Source organism: Cygnus atratus, chromosome 2, assembly GCF_013377495.2.
Source record: "Cygnus atratus isolate AKBS03 ecotype Queensland, Australia chromosome 2, CAtr_DNAZoo_HiC_assembly, whole genome shotgun sequence".
NCBI lineage: Eukaryota > Metazoa > Chordata > Aves > Anseriformes > Anatidae > Cygnus > Cygnus atratus.
In genome coordinates, this window is record NC_066363.1 from 160,008,048 (window position 1) to 160,028,822 (window position 20,775).

Genomic DNA, 20,775 nt, shown 5'->3' on the forward strand with positions numbered 1-20,775 from the left:
AGAGGGGCCCTGTGCTCGTGCCGGACCCCTGAGGACCCCGTGGGCAGCCTGCTTGGGTGCAGAGCGGCCTCCAGCCCTGCTGGGTGCTGGGTTGTGGCCACCCGTGGGGCCGTCGAGCTCTCCTCCTGCAGCCCCCGCAGCCCCCAGCCCTCCAGCACCTGCCCGCTGCCCCCGGGGCATGGAGGGCGCGATGGCTGATGGCTGCGCTTGCCCCGTCCCCTTTCTCCTCCACGTGGACCGGATATTTTCAAGAAAAGAATCTTTCCTACGACGCTCTCCAGCTGCCAGGAATGTGCGTCTAGGAATGCCCAGGGCCCATCCAAGAACAACTTCCAGACGTGAGGCTGAGTGACGGCAGTCCCTCGCGCCGGGGCTCCAGACTCCCCCGCGCTCGCTCGCGGGACGCGGCTCGCCGGAGGCGATGTGTTAACGACACGGGAGGCAGCCCAGCGAGCCGAGCCGAGCCGAGTGGGTGGGTGGGAGGGGAGCGAGGGGGAGGGACGGGGCCGCGGCTACCGGGCTGCTTCGCACCGCTGGAAGCTCTGTCTGGGAGGAATTTTCTCCTTCCTCCCCGCCGCAGGGCTGGGGGGACGTGGAGCACGCTCCGGCAGGTCGGCCCCGTGGGGCAGCCCAGGCGTTGTGCGTCCCTGCGGGATTTTGTCGGGGCTGCCGACCTGCCTGGTGGCACCGTCGGCACTCGGGGGTCTGCTCCCTGCTGGAGGACAGCCAGAGCTGGGGGCGCCGCGCGGGGCCTCCCCGTGGTCCTTGGGGGGTGTCCGTGCCAGGCACGTAGCCCCATGGATGGGGCGAGCCCGTGGGGCATCCCGGCGGCACTGAGCCCATCTTGTCCCAGCCGTGCCAGAGGTGCAGCCCGGGCAGTGCCGCACGGGGCAGCGCCAGATTCGGCCCCGCACGCCCTGGCAGCCTGACGCCGAGGCGCGCGCCGTCAGGGCCAGCACCGCCTGAGCAGACACGGGACCCTGGGGCTCGTGTTGGAGGGGAAAACGTTCCAGGCCTGATGTGATCCTGTTTGTCCTCCTGGCAAGAGCTTCGCCCAGGGATTCCTGCGTCAAGTCCGCAGCTCCTGGCGGAGCTGGAGCTGGCCTTCGGGAAGAGACGCCCAGTCTGGGCTTCCAGGCTCCAGGCACGGCAGCGCTCCCCGCGCAGCAGCCCGGGCCGGTAAAAACCCACGCCTGCTCCTACGCCGGCTGCGCCGCTGCGGCTGCGGGCTGCAGCTCGCCCTGCCGCACGGCTGGAGCCGTCCCCCTGCAGATCGTTCCCTGGGCAGGTGGAGCTGGAGAGGATGTGCATCGAGGCGAGGAGAGCGTCACGCAGGGAAAAGCTGAGAGAAAGCAAAGCTGCTCTTGGCCGTAGAGCCCAGAGGGGGAATCTGCATCCCTCTCCCTGCACCCGGGCATCTGTTGGTCCTTGTGGGCCGCAGATCCTTTAGTGCCCTCTCGCTCTGCGTCGCTACCGTCAAATGCACCTAGCGCTGCGCAGCCCCAGCAGAGCCACCAGGGCTCCGGCATCAATGCCCGCAGGCACCGCTGGGGCTGCTGCATCCCCTGCCTGGCTTGGCCCGTCCTGGGGAGCCCCTGCCCAGCTCAGTGCCACGTGTGTGGCACTGCTGGAGTGTCCCTGACCTTGCTGCTGCCAGTGGGGACTTCTGCACCTGACTGAGCCGTGAAGCAGTGAGAGCACGTGGGTGTGCGGCTCTGGGAGCACGTGCTGCTGGTAGAAGTGTGTCGGGACGCAGCCAGCCAGACGGTCCTACATCTCCGTGACAGACGGTCCTACATCCCCGTCACAGACAGTTGTACATCTCCGTGCCTCGCAGCGCTGCGTGGGCGCGTCGGTGTGAAGCTCGGTGCTGGGAACAGGGGCTGCGCCAAGCCCCGGCTGTCCCTGGCCCCCTCGCACTCCCCCAGCTCCAGGAGCGGGTGCTGGATGGAGCCCTGAGCGTGGGGACACCCACGGGCAGGTGGCTGCAGAGCCTGGAGTGCCCTGAGGACTCCTGGATAGTGGCTTTCCTGCGGCTGACCGTGCTTTGAGGCTTGCAGAGCCGGTGTCCCAGTGTCTGTCTGTCCGCACCAGCAGTGAGCAGTGCCCCAGGGGAGCCCAGAGGCCGGGGCTCTGACACGTTGGTCCGGGAAGCCCTGCGGTCCCGGCCATGTCCCCGTGCCGATGTGGATGGGGAAGTTCCTGGTTGGTTCCCCTTGGGGCTGTGCACATCCTGCGCTGACGTGTGCTCGGAGAGTGATGGATGGGTACGGTGTGGCCCGGGGGGCTCCCCCCGGCTCTGCCTTCTCGGGGCTCCTGGCGCCTTTCCGTGGAGGCTCTGTGCAGCTTGCAAGTGTTTATGGGGACCAGATGGTGCCGCGGGGTGAGGGTGACCCCTGACTGCGGGGTGTGGGGGGCACAGGTCACGTTCACACCTCCTCCCAGCGTGTTTGTAATTGGGGACGGGGTCTCTGCGTTTTGTAACGCGAGGGCTGCTGGGGAGAGGCCGGGGGACCTCGCTCCGTGCCCGACCCCACGAGCCCCGAAGGGGAGGACGCGGCTGGGGCAGATGAGGAGCGGATCTGGTGCCGGGGGGCCTCATCCTGCCCTCGTGCGGCTGCACGGAGCCCTCCCAGGGTTTGCTGTCGATGGGCAGGGCCGACTCGTCCTTGTGGCGTGTCCCCATATGGGCTGGCGATGGGGACCGGTGCAGCTCATCCTGCCGGCGCTGGGGACAGCAGATGCGGAGCTCAGCGGCACCTCCAAAACGTGCCCGCGGTGCCAGATGGCCCATGTGGTGCTGGGGGCTGCTCCTGCCCCAGAGCCCTGGGACCCACGGCCATGTGCGGACCCCGGAGGCCGGGGAGGGGAAGGGAGGAACGAAGCCCCCGGTGCGCTGGGGGCAGCCGCCTGCTCCCGCTGCAGGCAGCCAGGAACGGCAGCGGCCGGGCGCGTGTGTGCCTGCGCGTGCGTGCGTGTGCAGGGGGAGCAGGCCTGGCCCCGGCCGTCGGAAAATGTGAGGCGCGCTGCTGTCTGCGGGACGGACGCAGGAATGCGCTCAGCCGCGCTGCTGACCGCCCGCAGCCCCTGCCCGCGCGCCCGGCAGGCTGAGGCCGGGCTGCAGCGAACGCGGCGCTCCCAGCCCCCGGGCTGTCGGGAGCTTTTTAAACCCCGCTGTGGCAAACGAGCCCAGGAGGTGCTGGCCTTGACACCTGCATCCTCCGACCCAAGCGCTGCATGTCCCGTAACGAAGCGCAGCTCGGGGCAGGCCCGTGGGCTGTCCCCAGCCGGGCAGGGCACTGGGGGGGCTCTCAGGCCGGTCCCCCTCATCCTGCTGCAGTTCTGGGGTTCAGTCACTGCCTTCCCAGCCTCCCCCAGCCTGGGCCTCCCTCTGCCCCCAGCCCCACTCCCGTGCTGCCGCGGCCGCCAGCAGCGTGTGGGGGCATCGTGCGAGGTGGGGATTTCCTTGAGATGGAGGGAGGAAGCCTGAGCTTCATCCCGGGGCAGCTCTGGGCACTGCTTGGGTGCGAGATGCTTGTGGGGGTGTTTGCTGGGAGCAGTGCGGAGCCTCTGCAGGCAGAGCACTTACCCGGCCTCCACTGCTGCTCGTCAGTGCCCTCACGTGGACCAGGAGGCCGAGGGGGAGGCAAGGGGCTCATCCTGCCCTCTCTTCTTACCCCCCTGGCACCCGTCCCCTTGAAGCGGTGTCTCCTGCCCTGCCCTCACGCTGCCTTCGTGCCCCCTCCCCCAGGACATCCGCAACACGGTGGGCAACATCCCCATGGAGTGGTACCAGGACTTCCCGCACATCGGCTACGACCTGGACGGCAAGAAGATCTACAAGCCCATCCGCAACAAGGACGAGCTCGACAAGTTCCTGGAGAAGATGGAGAACCCCGACTACTGGTGAGCGGACACGCGCCGGAGCACCCAGCACGAGGGGAGTGGGTCCAGACAGTGGGATAAGTGCCAGGAGCCCAGGCCGTGGCCTTGCAGAGCCCGGTCCCGACGTGGCTCCTGGCGTGTGTGGCTTCAGGAGCCGAGGGCTTCAAGGTGCTCGGGCTCGCAGCCCCCTTGGGGGACGGGCGCTGCCGTCCAGCCCGAGCCCTGTCACCCTGTCGCGTTCCCCGCAGGCGAACGGTGCAGGACAAGATGACGGGCGCAGACATCAAGCTGACGGACGAGCAGGTGGACCTGGTGCAGCGGCTCCAGAAGGGGCAGTTTGGGGACGTCCACTTCGACCCCTACGAGGTGAGGTTGCGGCACACGCTCGGGTTGCCCGGAGCGGGGCCTGTCCTGCACGCTGCAGCCACGCGTCCCTGTGTGTCCCCAGCCGGCCGTTGACTTCTTCACCCACGAGGTGATGATCCACCCGGTGACGAATCGCCCAGCGGACAAGCGGAGTTTCATCCCCTCCCTCATTGAGAAGGAGAAGGTGAGAGGTCTGGCGGCACCGCGGCCGAGCACGCGGCCAAGCTCTGCCTGCCCCATGCCCTGAGCAGCGCTGGAGGCGGTGGCTGTGGCCACTCTCCTGGCCCAGGCGTGCCCAGCAGCCGTCCTGTCCCCGCCATATCCCCCCACACCGTATCCCCCCACACCGTATCCACCCCTGCCAAGTGCTCCAGTCCTGTGCAGCCCCCCACCAGGCTCCCAGAGCGGCAGAGCCGTGCTCGGGGCCATTGGTTTCCATCCTCCCATCTCACACCCCCCTCCTCAAGCGTTCGGAGTCTAGGGGCTCCTGGAGCTGACCTGTGCCTGCCCCACAGGTCTCCAAGCTAGTCCACGCCATCAAGATGGGCTGGATCAAGCCCCGCAAGCCCAAGGAGGACACACCTACGTACTACGACCTCTGGGCCCATGAGGATCCCAACTCCATCCTGGGCCGGCACAAAATGCACGTGCCAGCCCCCAAGATGAAGCTGCCCGGGCACGAGGAGTCCTACAACCCCCCACCCGAGTACCTGCTCAGCGAGGAGGAGGTAGGGGGGGTGGTGGGAGCTGTGGAAAAAAGGGCTGGGGGCACGTGGGGAGCTGCGGAGGCAGCGGGACCCCGGCAGGGCTGTGCTGAGGGAGGGCAGCCAGGAGTGCTGGGACACCAGCGTGAAAGTCACCGACATGTCACGATGAGCGGGGGGAAAACACTGGCTGGGGAGCCGGGCAGTTGCTGGTGGTCCAACCTCAAGGGCTTGCCTTGGTTCAAACAAGCCCCAAGAAGAGAATCACTGCGGAAGAACAGAGAAAATGTTTTCTGAGCTGGTACAGGGGCTTCCCAGGCAGCAGAGAAAGGTGGAGGGGCCCTGAGCGTGGTCAGGCCAGACAGGGAAGCGGGGGGTCCTGGCGCGGGCTACGTCCTGGCACACTGCTTCCAGAGGCACCTTCAGCCCAGAGCAGGTGCTCGGGGAAAACCGGGCAGCAAAACCCGATCAGGCAGAGGGGGGCTCTGCTGGAGATGAACAGGGAGGTGCTGGGGCAGCGGGGAGCGTCGCGGTGTCTCGTGGGGCGGCGAGGTGCTGGCCAGCAAGGCACCAGCTGGGGGATGGTTCATGCTCAGCTGGGGAGGAGATGCGCCAGGGCTGGGGCAGCATCGAGGGCCATCGAGTGCCCGTCCCACGCTGCTGACCCGGCCTTGCCTCCACCTCGCAGAAGCTGGCCTGGGAGCAGCAGGAGCCGGCCGAGCGGAAGCTGAACTTCGTGCCGCAGCAGTACCGGTGCCTGCGGGCAGTGCCTGCCTACTCCCGCTTCATCCAGGAGCGCTTCGAGCGCTGCCTGGACCTCTACCTCTGCCCGCGCCAGAGGAAAATGCGGGTGAGAGCCTCCAGACCCCAGCACCCCCCTCCCCAGGGTGTCCCAGGGACATTCAGAGTGGCCTCGGCATGCTCCTGTGCCTGTCCCATTGCCACCCAGCCAGGAGCAGGAGCCGCAGTGCTGTGGGGCACAGGCTGCTGCCCCTGAAGCCCCTCGCCTACCCACAGCAGCTCCTGCAGGCGGTGCAGGAGCAGAGCTGGGACAGGGGCTTGCAGTGCTCCGAGCCCACAGCCTGCGCTTCCCGGCCTGATCCTGCCCCTCAGCAGCCCCCGTGTCTGCCGTCCCCGGGGCTGTGGGGCCGTGCAGCCCGCACACACCGGCCCACGGCTCCGGTGCAAGGGGCGCGGCGGGGGCCTGGGCCGTGTCTCACGGGGTGCCTCTCTCGCAGGTCAACGTGGACCCGGAGGACCTGATCCCCAAGCTGCCGAAGCCAAGGGACCTGCAGCCCTTCCCGACCACCCAGGCGCTGGTAAATCAGTGTGCAGCTGGGGGGTGTCGCGTGGGTGCCCGGTGGCAGCAGGATGCCCAAGGTGGTCCTGGTGGGCACGGCATGCCCGCACACCCGTACCTGCCATACTGGGCGCTGCTGCCGCCTCCTTGCCGCGGGGAAAGGCCCGGCCCTGCAGCCCGTGTGAGGCGGGACGGGGTCGGCACCATCGTGGGTGGGCAGAGCCGGGGATCGGCCCCAAGGAAAAAACAGGGCCCCGGGTTCGGTCCCGAAGCAGGGTCGGTGGCACACAGATGAGGACGGGTCCCCTTGGTGTGGCAGTGCGGGGAGGTCCCTGCAGAGGTGTCGCGTAGCTTCACGGGGCCCTCACCCGCCTCCTGTCTCCCTCCCCAGGTCTACCGTGGGCACACCAGCCTGGTGCGCTGCCTCAGCATCTCTCCCAGCGGGCAGTGGCTGGCATCAGGTAAGGAGTCGCTGCCCGGACTGGGGCATCCCAGACACACCAGGCACCGCTGGCCCAGTCCTGGTGCTGGAATTGGTCCCAGCTTTGCCCCATAACAGCACAGGGCTCAGGGCAGCCACTCGGCTGCCCCCTGCGCATGTGAAGGCCGGGGCTCCCATGAGCTGCCAGCCACGGGGAGCCAGCCCACCCCACTCTGCTGGTGCTGGACTGGGGGGGGGAGCCTGGGCATGAGGCCAGAGCATGCCTGGCTGCCCGAGCCAGCACCGCGTGTCCTGCTGCCCACGGTAAGGCGCATCGCCTCCAGAAGGTTCCGTGGGATTTTCCAGCCGCTCTTGGGGACCCCACCCTGGAGCCTGTGTCCCTCCCGCTCAGCAGTGGAGAAAGTGAGGCTGGAGGAGTGAATGGCGGAGCCCTGCGCGGCCGGCCGGAGGCTGGAGATTGAGAGCAGATGGCAGTTTAACAGCCCACAAAGGCACATGTGCTTTTTATAGCGCTGGAGTTTCCAGGCTGCCAGCTCCCGGTGGCCGCGGTGTCGGTCGGTTGCACAACGTGGAATTCCTGGCCCCGGACTGGGAAAGTGGCTGAGATCAGGCGTTAAAAATACCCCGACCTGCGGGGACACGGCACGCCGCCACTACCTGCTCCTGCCGCGGCTGCCCACGGAAAAGCCTGCCCGGGGGCTGCACCGCACAGCTCGACGGGGCCGCGCCGCGCCGAGCTGAGCCGAGCCAGGCGTGCTGCCAGCACGGCAGCTGCGCCGGGAGCTGCGCGCGTCAGGAGGGGACCACGGGCAGAGCCGCGGTGCTGGGGGAGTGGGGAGGGGGCCTGTTCTCTCCGCAGCAGCCCCCGGTCACGTCTCGCCTTCGTGGTGCTGGAGCTGCTGTCGTGCCGAGGAGCTGTTGGGGAATCGCCGGCGCGGGGGCACTGCAGCCTCCCTCCTGCTGCTGCCAGGGCTCCTCCCCGAAGGCTGCGAGCGGGGCACGGGGCTGCCCTTCCCTCCGGCTTGGGGATGCGTCCCAGCCCCCCGAGCCAAGCCGTGGCAGCGTGGAGTCCCCTGGGGGAGCCATGCCTGACCTGTCCTCCCCTGTGGTGTCCCGCAGGCTCCGATGACTGCACGGTGCGGTTCTGGGAGGTGTGCACGGCTCGCTGCATGAAGACGCTCCCCGTGGGTGGCGTGGTGAAGAGCATCGCCTGGAACCCCAACCCCACCGTCTGCCTGGTGGCCATCTGTGTGTGAGTGCCGCAGCATGGTCCCCCCCCCCCTCCGCCCCCCACCCCCCGGCCTCCAGCGCGGCGCAGCCAGGAGCGGCTCCAGGAGCCGGGGGTTGTTGGAGTCCTGTCCTGGAGCCTGTCCAGCCTCCAGGGAGCTCCTGTAACCTCGTGGCACCTCCAGCAGCGAGGACGGCTGCACTGCGGTGCGCGAAGCCACCTCTGCTTGCTGTGACCCTGCCGCCCACCTTGTCTGGTGGCCTTCATTCTGCAGAAGAACCACTCAGTCCCCACCAGCCTCTCCGGGACACCGAGGCTATGACACACACCCCCCCCAGCCCCCACCCCGCCTTTCCTGGCCTGCAGAAGGGCCTGGCTGGCTTACAGACTCCTACACCACCCTCCCCATGGCCCTGGCCCTGTGCTGGGGCCACGCCGTGACCGTGCAGGGCTTGCAGAGGGTTTTCCTCCCCTCAGCAGTGCCCTGACCCCCTCCTGCACTCTTCCCACGCCACAGGGAGCAGTCAGTGCTGCTGGTGAACCCCTGCCTCGGGGACAAGCTGCTCTACGGGGCCACCGACCAGGTGCTCGAGTCCTACGTGCCGCCCGAAGAGGAGCGGGTCCAGCCCGTGCAGTGGGTCGTGGCCACCATCGAGGAGCACAGCAAAGGCATCCGGCTGACCGTGCAGCACAGCAAGGCAGGGCCAGGGCAGCCATGGGGTGGTGGGCAGTGGCCGTGGGGTGGTGGGCAGCAGCCCCACTGATGGGCCTGACCCATGACTGTCTCCCACCCTGCTCCCTGCAGGCCCTCAAGCAGGTGACCTGGCACGGCAAGGGCGACTACTTCGCCACCGTCGTGTCTGACAACAGCAACATGCAAGTGCTGATCCACCAGACCAGCAAGCGCTGGAGCCAGAACCCCTTCCGCAAGAGCAAGGGGCTGGTGCAGTGCGTGCTCTTCCACCCCATCCGGCCCTACTTCTTCGTGGCCACGCAGCGCTACGTCCGCGTCTACAACCTCCTCAAGCAGGAGCTCACCAAGAAGCTGATGGCGAACTGCAAGTGGGTGTCCAGCATGGCCATCCACCCCGGAGGTACGTGGCCTGCCTGCTCCCCCGGGAGTGAGGCGGGATGGAGCAGCCCCAGGCTGCCTGGGGTGCGGGCAGGGCTCTGGGTGTTGGGGGGGCTGCGTGGGGCTTGCTGGTGACCCCCGCAATGTGCCTCCTCCCCCCTTACAGGCGACAACATCATCTGCGGCAGCTACGACAGCAAGCTGGCCTGGTTCGACCTGGACCTCTCCACCAGGCCCTACCAGCTGCTGCGGTGAGCCCCAGCCCTGCGGGGAGCTGCCCACGCGCGGGGTCCCCCAGTAATCTGCCTGCACCCCAGGGCCCCTTCCCGGGGGCTGTTCCCTCTCCTGGGACTGGCAGCAGGATGGAGCCCGTCGGGGCTGGGCCAGGAGCAGCCATCCCTGCCCAGCACGGTGGTGTGTCGTGGTGGGGGCGGTGAGGGCAGCTCACTGAGGGCAAAGCCGCTGGGCTGGGTGCTGGGCTGGGCTCCGAGCTGCTGCAGACTCCCTCGTTCCTTCCGTGTGTCTGGCCATACCCAGCACAGCCTGGGGTCTGTAAAGCTTGGCCACGCACAGGGCTGCAGCAGGCACCCTCCCCTCGCCCTGACGGCACACGGTCTCTGCAGGCACCACAAGAAAGCGCTAAGGAGCGTGGCCTTCCACAAGCACTACCCGCTCTTCGCCTCGGGCTCGGACGACGGGACCGTCATCGTGTGCCACGGCATGGTCTACAAGTGCGTGGGGGAGTCCCGGGGCTTCGGGGTCAGCTCCCCTGTCCTCCCGCAACCCCACGGCAGCACAGGGCTGCAGGGCTGGGGGTGCTGGGCTGCCCCACGCCTCGGGTTTGGGGAGGAGGGAGGGGGTGTGCAGCATTTGTGGGGTGACTCTGGAGGTGGCAGGAGGGAGGTAGAGCCCCGTGCTGACCCGACTCCTCCCGCACAGCGACCTGCTGCAGAACCCGCTGCTGGTGCCCGTGAAGGTGCTGAAGGGCCACGCGCTGACGTTGGACCTGGGCGTCCTCGATGTGCTCTTCCACCCCACCCAGCCCTGGGTCTTCTCCTCCGGCGCCGATGGCACCGTCCGGCTCTTCACGTAGTTGCTGTGTGGTGCCAGCGTGCCCCCGCCCCGTGCCCCGACACCGGCACCCTGCGGCTGGGGGCAGTGCCGGGCCCACCACGCTCCACTGGGAACGGCACCCCTGCTCCTGCACACAGACTCCTGGGGGGAACTGGGGGGGGGAGAGGGGCTTTATTATTAAACTTTTTTGGGTACAGATCTGTGTCACTTTGTCCTGCATTGCTGGCTCAGCCTGGGCTGGCCATGGGGACATGCAGCCACCCCAAAACCTGCTCGGTGCTGCTGCCTCCCCCACCCGGCATGGTGCCCTCCAGCCTTCCCTGGAGCACTCGCGGTGTTCGCTGTCCCTGCCTGTCCCAGCACTCACCCCAGGACCTGAACCATTCCCCCGGGGTGATATTGAACACGCGGGACCTCTCCTGGCTGCCTCCCCCCAAGTCCCTGCGGGGGAGCCACCCCACCAGCCTGGCCACGCAGCTCGGGGCAGCCGAGGCATGCCCTGGGCCTCGCAGCGAGTGCAGCGTGTGGGAGAGCTGGGGCTGGGTGCCCCCGTGCCGCCCTCCCCAGGGCGGTGGGAAGGACGGGCAGCAGGGCAGGTGGAGTAGGTGATGTGGGGCAGAGCAGAAGCCAGGATGAAGGCCTCAGCACTCTACAGGTCTCCACCCCCCCCCCACCTGCCCCCTCCCGCTGCCCCAGCCCCCACCACCCCACCAGGGTCAGGCTTGGCTGGGGAAGGGGGGGAAGATGCCACACGCCACCACCTCACTTCTGCACTGGTGCAGCTGCCAGAAGCGCCTGGCCTGGCCTCAGGGCCCCAGGCTGCTCCCACCCCGCGCAGTCCCCAGGGACCCGGCAGCACCTGGGCTGCAGCAGGGCTGGGGCCACGCACCAGAGGTGGCATTGTGCCCCGCAACCCCCTTTGCCCCACAGCGCAGCAGCCAGAGCAGCCCCACAGCCCCAGAGCAGGGACACGGCGAGCAGCCAGCCCCCACAGGGTCCCCCCATACCCCACCCCATCCTGGGGGCTCCCCCCCCGCAGTCCCGGCGGAGGAGCCCCCACGTGCTGCCCTCTGCACCCTGTGGTCCCGCAGCCACCGTGAGCTCATCCCCGTGCATGAGCTCAGCGCTGGCCATGGGCCAGGACGGCCACAGCCGCCGGCCCTCCCCGCCGTGCGGGGCCGGGGAAACCGGACGGGAACCTCCATGGCCCACGCTGCCGGAGGGGGCTGCCTGCAAAGCCCCCGGGACCCCTGCAGCAGGGACCCACAGCACCTGGGCTTGTCCCAGAGAGGGGCCCTGGGCTGGAGCCGGCACCGAGCTTGATGCAAGGATCCTGGGGCCAACGCAGTGAGCCCGGCACATGGCAGGGGGACCACAGCCCCCCAGGGACTCCCGGCACTGCAGCCATCCCTGAGTGCAGAGTTGGCACCTTTGGGGTGGTGTCACTGCCTCCTCGCTCCATCCCAGGGGCCTGGGTGTTCAAGCCGGCTACAGCCACCACGCACCCGTGTCTGGGGTGAGGGCAGAGCCCCGCAGCCCCAGCTCCTTCTCCTGAGGGGCCGGGCGTGGGGCCAAGGCACTGGGGTGCCCCCAGGCACAGCACAGCCCCTGCAGGGGGGAACCCCCAGAATGTCTCTCCTGCCACAACCAGAGCCAAGCAAGGGAGCACTGGGACTGGAACAGGAACAAGTGAAAAAAGGCTGCCCCCCCCCCCCCCAGGCTGGCACAGCCTCTCCATGCACACAAAGCCCAAGGGGAAGAGGAGGAGAAGAGGGGGCTCAGGAAGCAGGGGGGCAGGGGAGATGGGGCAGGGAAATGTGCCATCACATGCACACACGCAGCAAACGCCTAAGTGCTGCTGAGCCCTGCCAGGCCCCGAGTACTCAGAAAGGGCCCCACAAACAAGGCCCAGGCAGGCTCTACCCCAACCCTGCCGTGCAGGGCCCAAAGCACCGCTGCCTCTCTCCCAGTAGCCCTTCCTAGCCCTGGCTTGTTCACTCTGAGCCCTACTGACAGCAGGGCTCACACCGATGCTGCAAGCCCTGCTGGACACACAGCGCAAGTGGCACTTCTGGGTGCTCAGGGGGAAGGCTGCCACGAGGACAGGGCTCGAGCACACTCTGTAAGGCATTACCCACGGGGCTCCTACCCAGACCCCAGCCCTCCGATCTCATTAACGGCCCCAAAAACGAACCAGGCAGCAGCAGGGGGCAGCTGGACCAACTTTCACCCTGCAACGACTCCCACAGCACCGGGCCTTGAGGAGCGAAGAGCTTTATTTAAAAATAAGTTTATGTACACGAGTGTTGAGAGGACAGTGACATTCATCGAATGGGGCCCCGCGGGCAGGCAGGGCCCTGCGTACAGCATCGGGGAGCAGCAGGGAGGGACGAGGGGGAGGCAGCGGAGGGCTCGGGCTCTGTCCTGGCTGCACAGAAGCTGCAGGGGGAGCCGGGGAGGCTCGGGGACGCTGCCTGCGGCTCCAGGGCAGCTGCAGCCCCTTCCCTCCGGGAGCTGCCACCCAGGGCCCCCGCCCCGGAGCCTCGTCCCTCGTGTCCTTTGGGTGCTGCGGGGCCACGGCTGAGCCAGGCCCTGAGGGGGAGTGGTGGAGGCACTGGGTCAGGCGGGCTCCCGGGGGCTGTGGAGAGCGGAGGAAGACGATGGAGCTGCCGCGAAGGAGGGCGAGCAGGGCCCCGGGCACGTGCTCGATGCGGGAAGACGTGGCAGTGCCCGTGGCGAGGATCGTGCCCAACTATTGCTGCGGTGGAGCCGGGGCTCACAGGATCCTGACGAGGCGGCCCAGCGTCTCTGCCACCTTCATGCGGACGGCGGGGACGGGGTCCTTCAGGAGCAGGTTGAGGGCTGGAAGGAGCAGAGCACGGACATGCCGGGGGCTGCGGGGGCACGGCCGCTCACCCCGGCCCCAGGCTGGGACCGTGCCCGGGGCGAAGCCACAGCCTGGCTTTCCTCCAGGGCACAGGGAGGGTGAAATCCTGCTCAGGCCCCAGAGCTGCCCCTGGGGCTCCCCACCAGCCCCTTCCCCAGCTCATACATGCCCGGGGAAGCAGAGGCACCCTAAATCCTCTTGGGACCCCCTCCAGGAGCCCAGGGCACTGAGACCTGGCCCTGCCCTGGGGCGTGGGGTCAGGGCTCGACCCGGGGGCCCCTCCTGCAGCACCCTGGGGAGGGGAAGGGCCCCAGCACGGGGGTCTGGGGCTGGAGCCAGGTGCCGAGCCTCTGCGGGTCTGCGCGGCTGTGCAGACGCTCGCCGGGCCAAGCCTCCCCTATCAGCACGATTTCCTAATGCCTGGAACAGCTCCCGGTAGTAAGAAAACAATCCAGGTAGTTTTTCCTAGCAGTAAAAGTATAATAATATTTTTCCAGTAGCTTGTTTACCCGGCGCAGGAGAGCCCTCGCCTCCCTCCAAATCCCCCCGCTCCCGCGGTGAGCGAGGCTCCCCTGATTTATGTGCCAGCTCGCTTCCTGCTCGCGGCATCCTCCTGCCTCGCTGTCCCGGCCGCGGGGGTGCCCCGGGGCGGGCTGTAAATCTGAGAGCCCGAAGCCCTCCCCGGACCCCGCTCTACTAATCCACTCAATACGGGAAGCTCGCGCAACCCAAGCCAGGCCTGCTCACTCCAGCTATTACTCACACACACGCAGATTATCTTTCACTTGTTTCAAACAGACAGGCCTCTTTCTTCTGGAAGGGCTCAGGGAGCCAACGGAAAGATAGTTTTTCCTTTTTTAGTGTTTTTTAAGCTCTCTTGGAACAATCCAAAAGTTTCCATGCATTACTATATACTATGAGGTCACTAGTGACAGGGAAAAAATCCCTGAAATCCAGGAAAATTACTTAACTCTGCTCCAAAATGCCACCAGCTTCAATTTGACTTTTTATTAGCCCTTCATAACGAGCCTCAGCTCTGCCTTTTAACAGTTAACACATTGCAAACAAACACTGCAAGTCCCCTCCTGCTTACGCTAAGCCGCTGCAAATGCCACGCGAGCTGCAGGCGGTGCCCGGGGAGGGTGCCCGACCAGCACCGGGGCCGTGCTGCGGGGTCGGCGCTCAGGGGCTGCAGCCTCGGCCCCGGGACCCGCTCACGCCGCTGCCCGCAGTCCGCAAACTGCTCCTGCTGCAGCATCCCCGTGCCAACAGCTTGGCCTGTGGCAGCGCCTTCACTTGCCAGCCCCGGTCCCCTGTGCCTGCAGGTGCTGGGCTCATCCTGGCCGCAGCTCCGTCTCCTGTGCCCTCACGAGTCCCCCTGCACACCCAGGGATGCGTCCAGGCACTGGCTGCAGGCAGTGCTGGATCCCAGCACATCTGGGAGGGAGCAGGGTCCCATCGCAACCCCATCCCTCTGTGATGGTCTCAAGGCCCTGAGCTGCTGTTCCCAGGGATCCCACGGTGCTGCCCGTGCCACGGCCCCGTCACCCAAGAGTGCAGCAGGCGCCTAGGGCACGGCACGGCCCCACGCTGGGGAGCCCAAACTCATGGGGCTGGGCTCCGGCTCCAACCCCCAGCCCCTGCTCCCCGGCAGTGCAAGGCATGGGCACCGACTCACCCGATATGAGCTGGTCCAGGTCCACTTGCTGGCAGTGGTCTTCGTCCACGTGCAGCACGAGGAAGCCTGAGGAAGGAGCTCAGTGTCAGGGCTTGGTCTGGACCCCGCTGGGAACCCCCAAGTCCGACGAAGGAGGTCACAGAGGCTCGCAGGGCGCCGGGTCACTCGTCCCTGCTGTCCGCACGTTGTGCAGTCACAGAGCCAGCAACAAGGGCTCATGGGGGCCACATATCCGTTGTGCACACACCGCCCCAGCTAACATGTGCCCTAAGGAGGCTCCCACCAGCACCTCTGCCTCCTGCAGCTCCAGTAGCTCACTTAAATCATTTCTCGGCACGTCTGCTTGCAGCGCAGCCGAGGTCTCCACTGAAAGCACCACAACCTCACACCACTTGCAATATTACATGGGTAAGAGCAAGGCTGGCTGCTACCCATATCCTCAAAAAGGAGTTGAGAGCTCCAGAGAGAGATGTGAAGCCTCGGGAGCAGCCCCAGATGTCCCTCGGTGCTGGGATGCATCTGCAGCTCCCACTTTAGCAGGGGCAGCACCAAAACCAGGGTCGGGGCACGGAGCAGCACTGCTGGATGACTCCTGCTTGAACCACCTGCCCTGTTACACGGCTCAGCCACAACCACAGAACTGCTCCGAGCTGACAGCACGGGGCTGAGGCAGCACTTCTGGCCGATAAAGCAGTGACACGCACTGCTCACCTCACCGTAACCTCATCCGCATGCTGCGAGCTGAGTCTGGAAATCTTTACAACGATGGGATGAGCTGGTCTAGGTCCAGCAAAGGTCTGTGCAGCCCTCAGGCACGCCACTGCTGCTGCAGGACAGGGTCTGCTCAGGAGCTGCCTCCGGTGTGTGCTCACCCAACCCGCAGTATGCCCTGGCCACGGGCTTTCACGGCAGATGTTGCACACCCTGCGGAGCAGGCACCAAACGCCTCCCCAGGACACCCCCAACGGCCACGTCCAGCCTTTAGGAAGAGGAGACCCACACTGCACCCAAGAGGCTTGGGAGCAGGACTTACCAATGAACATAGGCGCAGCTGCTCTGATGTCCACCCAGTTGCTCTTGAAGTAGAACAGGTTGGTTAAAATCAGGCGATTCAGCATCTCCGGGTAGCTCTGCATCTGGGGGAGAAGCGGCAGGAGAGGAGTCACGCAGGGCACGAGGCCGGCTGCCTGCAGCACTGGCACCATCTCCTGGAAGCCCAGAGGTGCTGGGTAGGCTGAACATCACCCAGGACACTGGGCTGGGAGGGGGAATGTCCCCGTAAGGACACAGGGGCACTGGGCAGGACCCCAAGGATCCCACTCGGCAGCCCCAGCACAAGCCCCATGGGCAGCACCAGCACCGGCACCGCGGGCTCTGGCTGCGCTCACCAGGTGCTTGCAGACGTTGTTCATGAACTCCCCGTAGTGCAGGCTCCTGTCCTCCCGCAGGTGGTTCAGGAACATGTCGCAGAGCCCCTCGCAGCCCATGTTGGGGCCGCACATGCGCAGAGCAAACTTGCAAGCCTGCGGCACAGAGAGGGGGAGGCTGCAGCGTGTGCCGGGGGGCTCAGCGCCTCGTGACCTTCCCAGGCTGGTACCCCACGCTGGAGGGGCTCCCTGGTGCCCGCTGGTGGGCAGCGGGGCACTCACCTTGACAACCTCAGGCTTGGGGTCCTGGAGGTGCAGCAGCAGCGTTACCAGCCCGTTCAGGATCTGCTCGAAGAAAGCCTCGCAGTCGTCTTCGCTGAACTTGGTCAGGTTGCCGAAGAGCACGATGGACGACTGGCGGAGGCCGGGCTGCTCCTGCAGGCAGGGGACGAGCAGGGCTCAGGGAACTCCATTGGGGTGTGAATTCACCCCTTCCCTCTGACTCCCCAACAGCACAGCCCCCAAACCCTACATCCCCAATTCCAACCACTGCCTGCACCGGAGCCCCACAGCAGGGGACACCCGGGGGGCACTGAGCCCACTCAGGGATGGGGGTCTCCGTGCCACGTCCAGCTCTGCCTGCCTGGGGGGGGTGCACAGCTGGGAGAGGGGCTGGGTAACGCCTGGCTGCGGTTTTGCTCAGGCTGGGGAGAGCCACTGGAGCCTCCGCAGCCAGAGCGTGGTGCTGCAGGGGCTGGGGTGCTCCCCGAGGGTGGCACCGGAGCAGCAGGGGGCAGGATCCTGCACTCGGCTTGCTCCGTGCCGTGGCGGAGCTGGCAGTGATGCTGGAGGGGTTTGGGGGACGCACAGAGACCACTGAGAGCAGCGGAACATTGCGGGACAGATGCCTGCAGAGACCTGGCCCCCTCCCCGTCCCCCAGCACCCACGGAGCACAGCCTGGACCCTGCTGCCCACTGGGGATGGAACCCATCTGTCAAGCAGGCCCTGGCTCATCGGACAAGCTGTTTTAGACATGACAAAGGCACAAGCTCTGTCCCCCAGGCTCCCTTACGCTGTCGAAGAAGGGTCGGATCCTGATGGCGATGTGGAGGAGCATGGACTGGATGTCTCTCTCCTCCAAGTGATCCAGGAGCTTGGATAGACTGGACATGGCCTCGAGCGCAACCAGGTTGTGGGGGTCGTCTTTGTCGTCCATGCCGTTGACCATGGACGCCAGCAGCTTGGCCCCGTGCTTCCGGACCTGCAAGGGCAGCAGGAGAGGAGTGCTCGCTATGGCAGGAGTGCTCGCCTGGCAGGGACCCGGCCCTGCTTGGCCATCCCCAGGGGCCAGGACGGGCTCTGTCATGCCTAGGTTGTGCCATGGCACCAGCACCAGGCAGGGGACCCGGCCCGCTAACTCAGGGTCATTTCTTAAAGCAGGACGAGCCAAACGCAGCGTTCCCAGAAGTCAGTGACCTGATCACTGAGCAGTGCCCCGCAGCGAGCTCCTGCCTCACCCTTGCTTCCAGAGAGAAGGAGCTGGAATTAAATTAAATTACAGCTGCTGAGCGCAATGCATCTTCGGCACAGGCCAGTCACTGCACGCGGCAACTGCTCACCGCAGGCACCGCTTCTCCTCCCGCTGGAGCGATCGGCGCAGCATTTCGCTGCGTAATTAGAGCCAGTGCACAAGCAGCAAAGGGGGAAATTAAGTTTGCGCAAGCCACATCAAGCCTGCCATCGCTTAATTCTGAGCGCTCAGCTTTGCAAATCAGGCTGCGCTGTCCAGTGCAGCTCACGGAACACGGCTGGGAACGAACATCGCATCGCGACCCTGCGCCACGGGGACGTGCGGGAAGGGACTGCCGTCCCCTGAGCCCACCGGCCACGCCAGGTCGGCATTGCTCCAGGTCGCTCTAGCAGGTAAGGGAAGGAGCAACTGCAGCACTAACGTTAAACGCAGCCACCCTGCTCCCAGCTGATTGCAGATTCGGGAGGCACTACCCTAGTGACACGGGGGCAGCTCTCCCAGGCCCTGGCACGTGGGAAACCCAGATGCACTGAGCTCTGCTCCTGCTGGATGCAGCAGGGAAGCCAGCAACAGATTATCACTGCTCCTGCCCGCGTTGTATGAGGCTCACTGCAGCCCTCCTCTTCCTCACAGCGCTGCTGGCTTCCTGCTTCCCCAGCTGCTGCCCACAGCAGCGCTGCGGCTCACGCAGAGCAGAGCATCGGGCGCTATCAGCAGCTCTGCCCAGGCTACGCCAGCAGAACGGTATTTTCAGCAGCTGCCTAAATTTTAGTGGCAGCTCACAGTGGTGTATTTGTCTGTCCAGGGCTGGCCCGCCCACGACCCCTTCCCAGAGTTTGGCACAGCACGGAGCAGACGCCCACCAAGCCCCATGCTGCTGCTGTTGGGACCAGGTAGGCAGAGCGTGGGCAGCCCGGTGCAGGACGCACTGCAGCAATCCCACGTCTGCCGGGCAGGAACGGGGTCGAGCAGCCACGCCCCAGACAGGGTTGAACCTGGAACCTCACGGGACAGAGCCGTGACTGCAGGTCCCCAGCAAAAGGCAGTGGACACGGAGTATCCCATCCCTGCACTCCAGCGGACGCGCCTCCGGCATGAGCTGCCCCGACCACAGCACTTCGGAGGTCTGGAAAACTAATTCTGGCCTGCCTGAATCCCACCGTCGGGACAGGAGATAACTGTATTTAAGGATCCATTTATCAGCTGGTAAAGACACCAGAGCAGCAGGAAGCAGAAAGGGCAACGGGCCGACACGTCTCCCGCAGGCGTGATGCTGCTGCTGCTGCTGGGGGCGGCCCCACAGCACGACCCCTGCTCGGGCCAGCCGGTCCCCCCACAGCTGCCACGCTCTCCTCCAAACCAGGCTTTTACAGACATCTCTCAGAGCAGCTGGGAGCCTGCCCCAAAAGGGCTCTCAGGCAGCGTGCCATGGAGTTTGCTCTCACCTTTTCTGGTGACCCCGAGGAGATGTTGCCCAGCCCCCGGAGAGCCAGCATCCGCACCAGCATGCAGGGGTCCTTCTGCCGCCCCGTCATGTTATCCATCACGGTCTCCAGCAGCATCAGGTCATTCACCACGTTGCTATTAAGGAGCTGAAGCAGGAGAGAGCATCAGCAGTGACAGGACAGTAACCCCTCAAACCACAAGGGAGCTGATGCCTCTCATTCAGGTGCTCTTATTCCGTTACTCTGGGAAAGAGCCCAAGGCAGACTTGGTTTGTCCCCAGTTCTCTCAGACCCTAACTCCATGCTCAGGTCATCCAGACGTACATCTGGGGCAGCCCTCACGCCCCTACACAGGTGCTCAGATTTGGGGAACCTGCAGTGATTTGTAACACGTAAGTCAAGGACCTCCAGGGATGGATGACGCAGGACAGTCAGAAGGGACACAACTGCGTCCCCCCGGAGCAGGACCGAGGTGCAAGACCACCTCCGGGGTGAGCTGAGGGCAGCGGGGAAGAGCTCGGGCTCCCTGCAGGGCCCGAGAGCTGAAGCACGTCCCGCCAGGCTGCGCAGCAGCCGAGCAGCACAGCACCGGGAGCATCCCCAGCACCAGAGCTCCTGGCGAGCCGTGCCAAGCCCCGGGAGTGCTCGGAGGCATGGAGCTGGGGGGTGATTCAGGACCCCCGGCTGGATGGAGCCGATGGGGCTGCTCTCCCCCTGACCCCATCCCTGGGGCTGCAGGGAGAGCCATGCGTGGACATGGACGGGCTCCGCGGAACAGCACGGGGCTCGTCCCCAGTGAGCCGGGGAGGCTGTTAACTGGGGAGGCCATTAATTGGGGAGGCCGTTAATTGCCTGCAGCGGCAGGGTCGGCGCCAGCCCAGCACAGGAGGGGCACGCCGGGGTTAACGACCTGCGAGGCGGCCGCGCTGCCTTTAGCAGGGGCTCCCGGGGGCTGCTCCGGCCTGGTGCTGGGCTTCAGCAACCTGCGGGGAGACGCTGGGAGCCCCGGGGACCCCAGGCGCAGCACCCACAGCCAGATGTGGGGGAGCTGGTGGCTGCAAGCGAGGGGCTGCCAGCACCCCAGAGCTGCCCTCGGGGCTGGCACGGAGCCCCTTATCCAGCCCCTTAACCCAGGGCATCCCAGGGCAGCGCTCCGCACCTCTGCCCAGCGCCTGCGGAGAGGCTGAAGGCACAGAGGGCTGAAGGCACAGCGGCTGCAGCGTGCTGGCCCTGCGCTGCCTGGTGCCGCGAGTCCCCACTGCCACAGCCCCGTGGCCGTTCCCCTCCTCGCTTCCACTCTGTCATCTCCGTCACTGGCACGGCTGCGAGAAAAGGGACTGAGCTCTCACCTCATCAGTTTTGAGAGAGGGAGACACAGGCATTTGCTTCCTTCCCCTCCAGCTCCATGGTGAGGCAAAACTGCTATTTTAAACCCTTTAAGGATGCAGAGAGCCAACCACACTCCAAAACTAAAGCAGATTCTGGGACGGGATCCAAGAGCAGGGCCGTCAGCTCCCCCAGCCAAACAGAAAATAAAAACAGTGCCTTAATCCCAGGCTGCTTAAGCAGCTGAGAATTTAAAAGGTGGTTTATAAGCAGGGATATAGTTCTGCATTGTTGGCATAAGGTGCTCCTTTATGTAACAAACACTCCTCGAGTGGCCCAGGGCTTTAAGGTGGTATGTACGCGCAGCTAGTGTTACCGTCTGCTGGCCGCGCTGCCCTGCGCCAGAGGAAAGGACTTGAGTCACCTCATTCCTTAAGGTGGTACGTAAGGAGGGAGTTATGGCTTGCTG

At 66.0% G+C, this 20,775-nt stretch overlaps 2 protein-coding genes across 2 annotated transcripts in view; one reads left to right on the top strand and one right to left on the bottom strand.

The window, feature by feature from the left end:
• Positions 1-10,267, top strand: part of BOP1 (BOP1 ribosomal biogenesis factor) — a 53,731-nt gene extending 43,464 nt beyond the window's left edge. Inside the window, exons 4-16 of the mRNA XM_035570175.2 lie at positions 3,752-3,906; positions 4,134-4,251; positions 4,334-4,435; positions 4,767-4,979; positions 5,644-5,805; positions 6,194-6,274; positions 6,647-6,716; positions 7,817-7,949; positions 8,443-8,623; positions 8,731-9,019; positions 9,164-9,248; positions 9,621-9,728; positions 9,937-10,267. Of these exons, the coding sequence (XP_035426068.1) occupies positions 3,752-3,906; positions 4,134-4,251; positions 4,334-4,435; positions 4,767-4,979; positions 5,644-5,805; positions 6,194-6,274; positions 6,647-6,716; positions 7,817-7,949; positions 8,443-8,623; positions 8,731-9,019; positions 9,164-9,248; positions 9,621-9,728; positions 9,937-10,090 (1,851 nt within the window). The 3' untranslated portion in view covers positions 10,091-10,267. The remainder of the gene's footprint in view (positions 1-3,751; positions 3,907-4,133; positions 4,252-4,333; positions 4,436-4,766; positions 4,980-5,643; positions 5,806-6,193; positions 6,275-6,646; positions 6,717-7,816; positions 7,950-8,442; positions 8,624-8,730; positions 9,020-9,163; positions 9,249-9,620; positions 9,729-9,936) is intronic.
• Positions 10,268-12,328: 2,061 nt separating this feature from the next.
• MROH1 (maestro heat like repeat family member 1) overlaps positions 12,329-20,775 on the bottom strand; it is a 45,561-nt gene continuing 37,114 nt past the window's right edge. The window contains exons 34-40 of the mRNA XM_050708794.1: positions 18,981-19,127; positions 17,077-17,265; positions 16,286-16,438; positions 16,025-16,159; positions 15,670-15,772; positions 14,637-14,702; positions 12,329-12,933 (exon numbers count right to left, since the gene is read on the bottom strand). Coding sequence (XP_050564751.1) covers positions 12,848-12,933; positions 14,637-14,702; positions 15,670-15,772; positions 16,025-16,159; positions 16,286-16,438; positions 17,077-17,265; positions 18,981-19,127 — 879 coding nt within the window. The 3' untranslated portion in view covers positions 12,329-12,847. The remainder of the gene's footprint in view (positions 12,934-14,636; positions 14,703-15,669; positions 15,773-16,024; positions 16,160-16,285; positions 16,439-17,076; positions 17,266-18,980; positions 19,128-20,775) is intronic.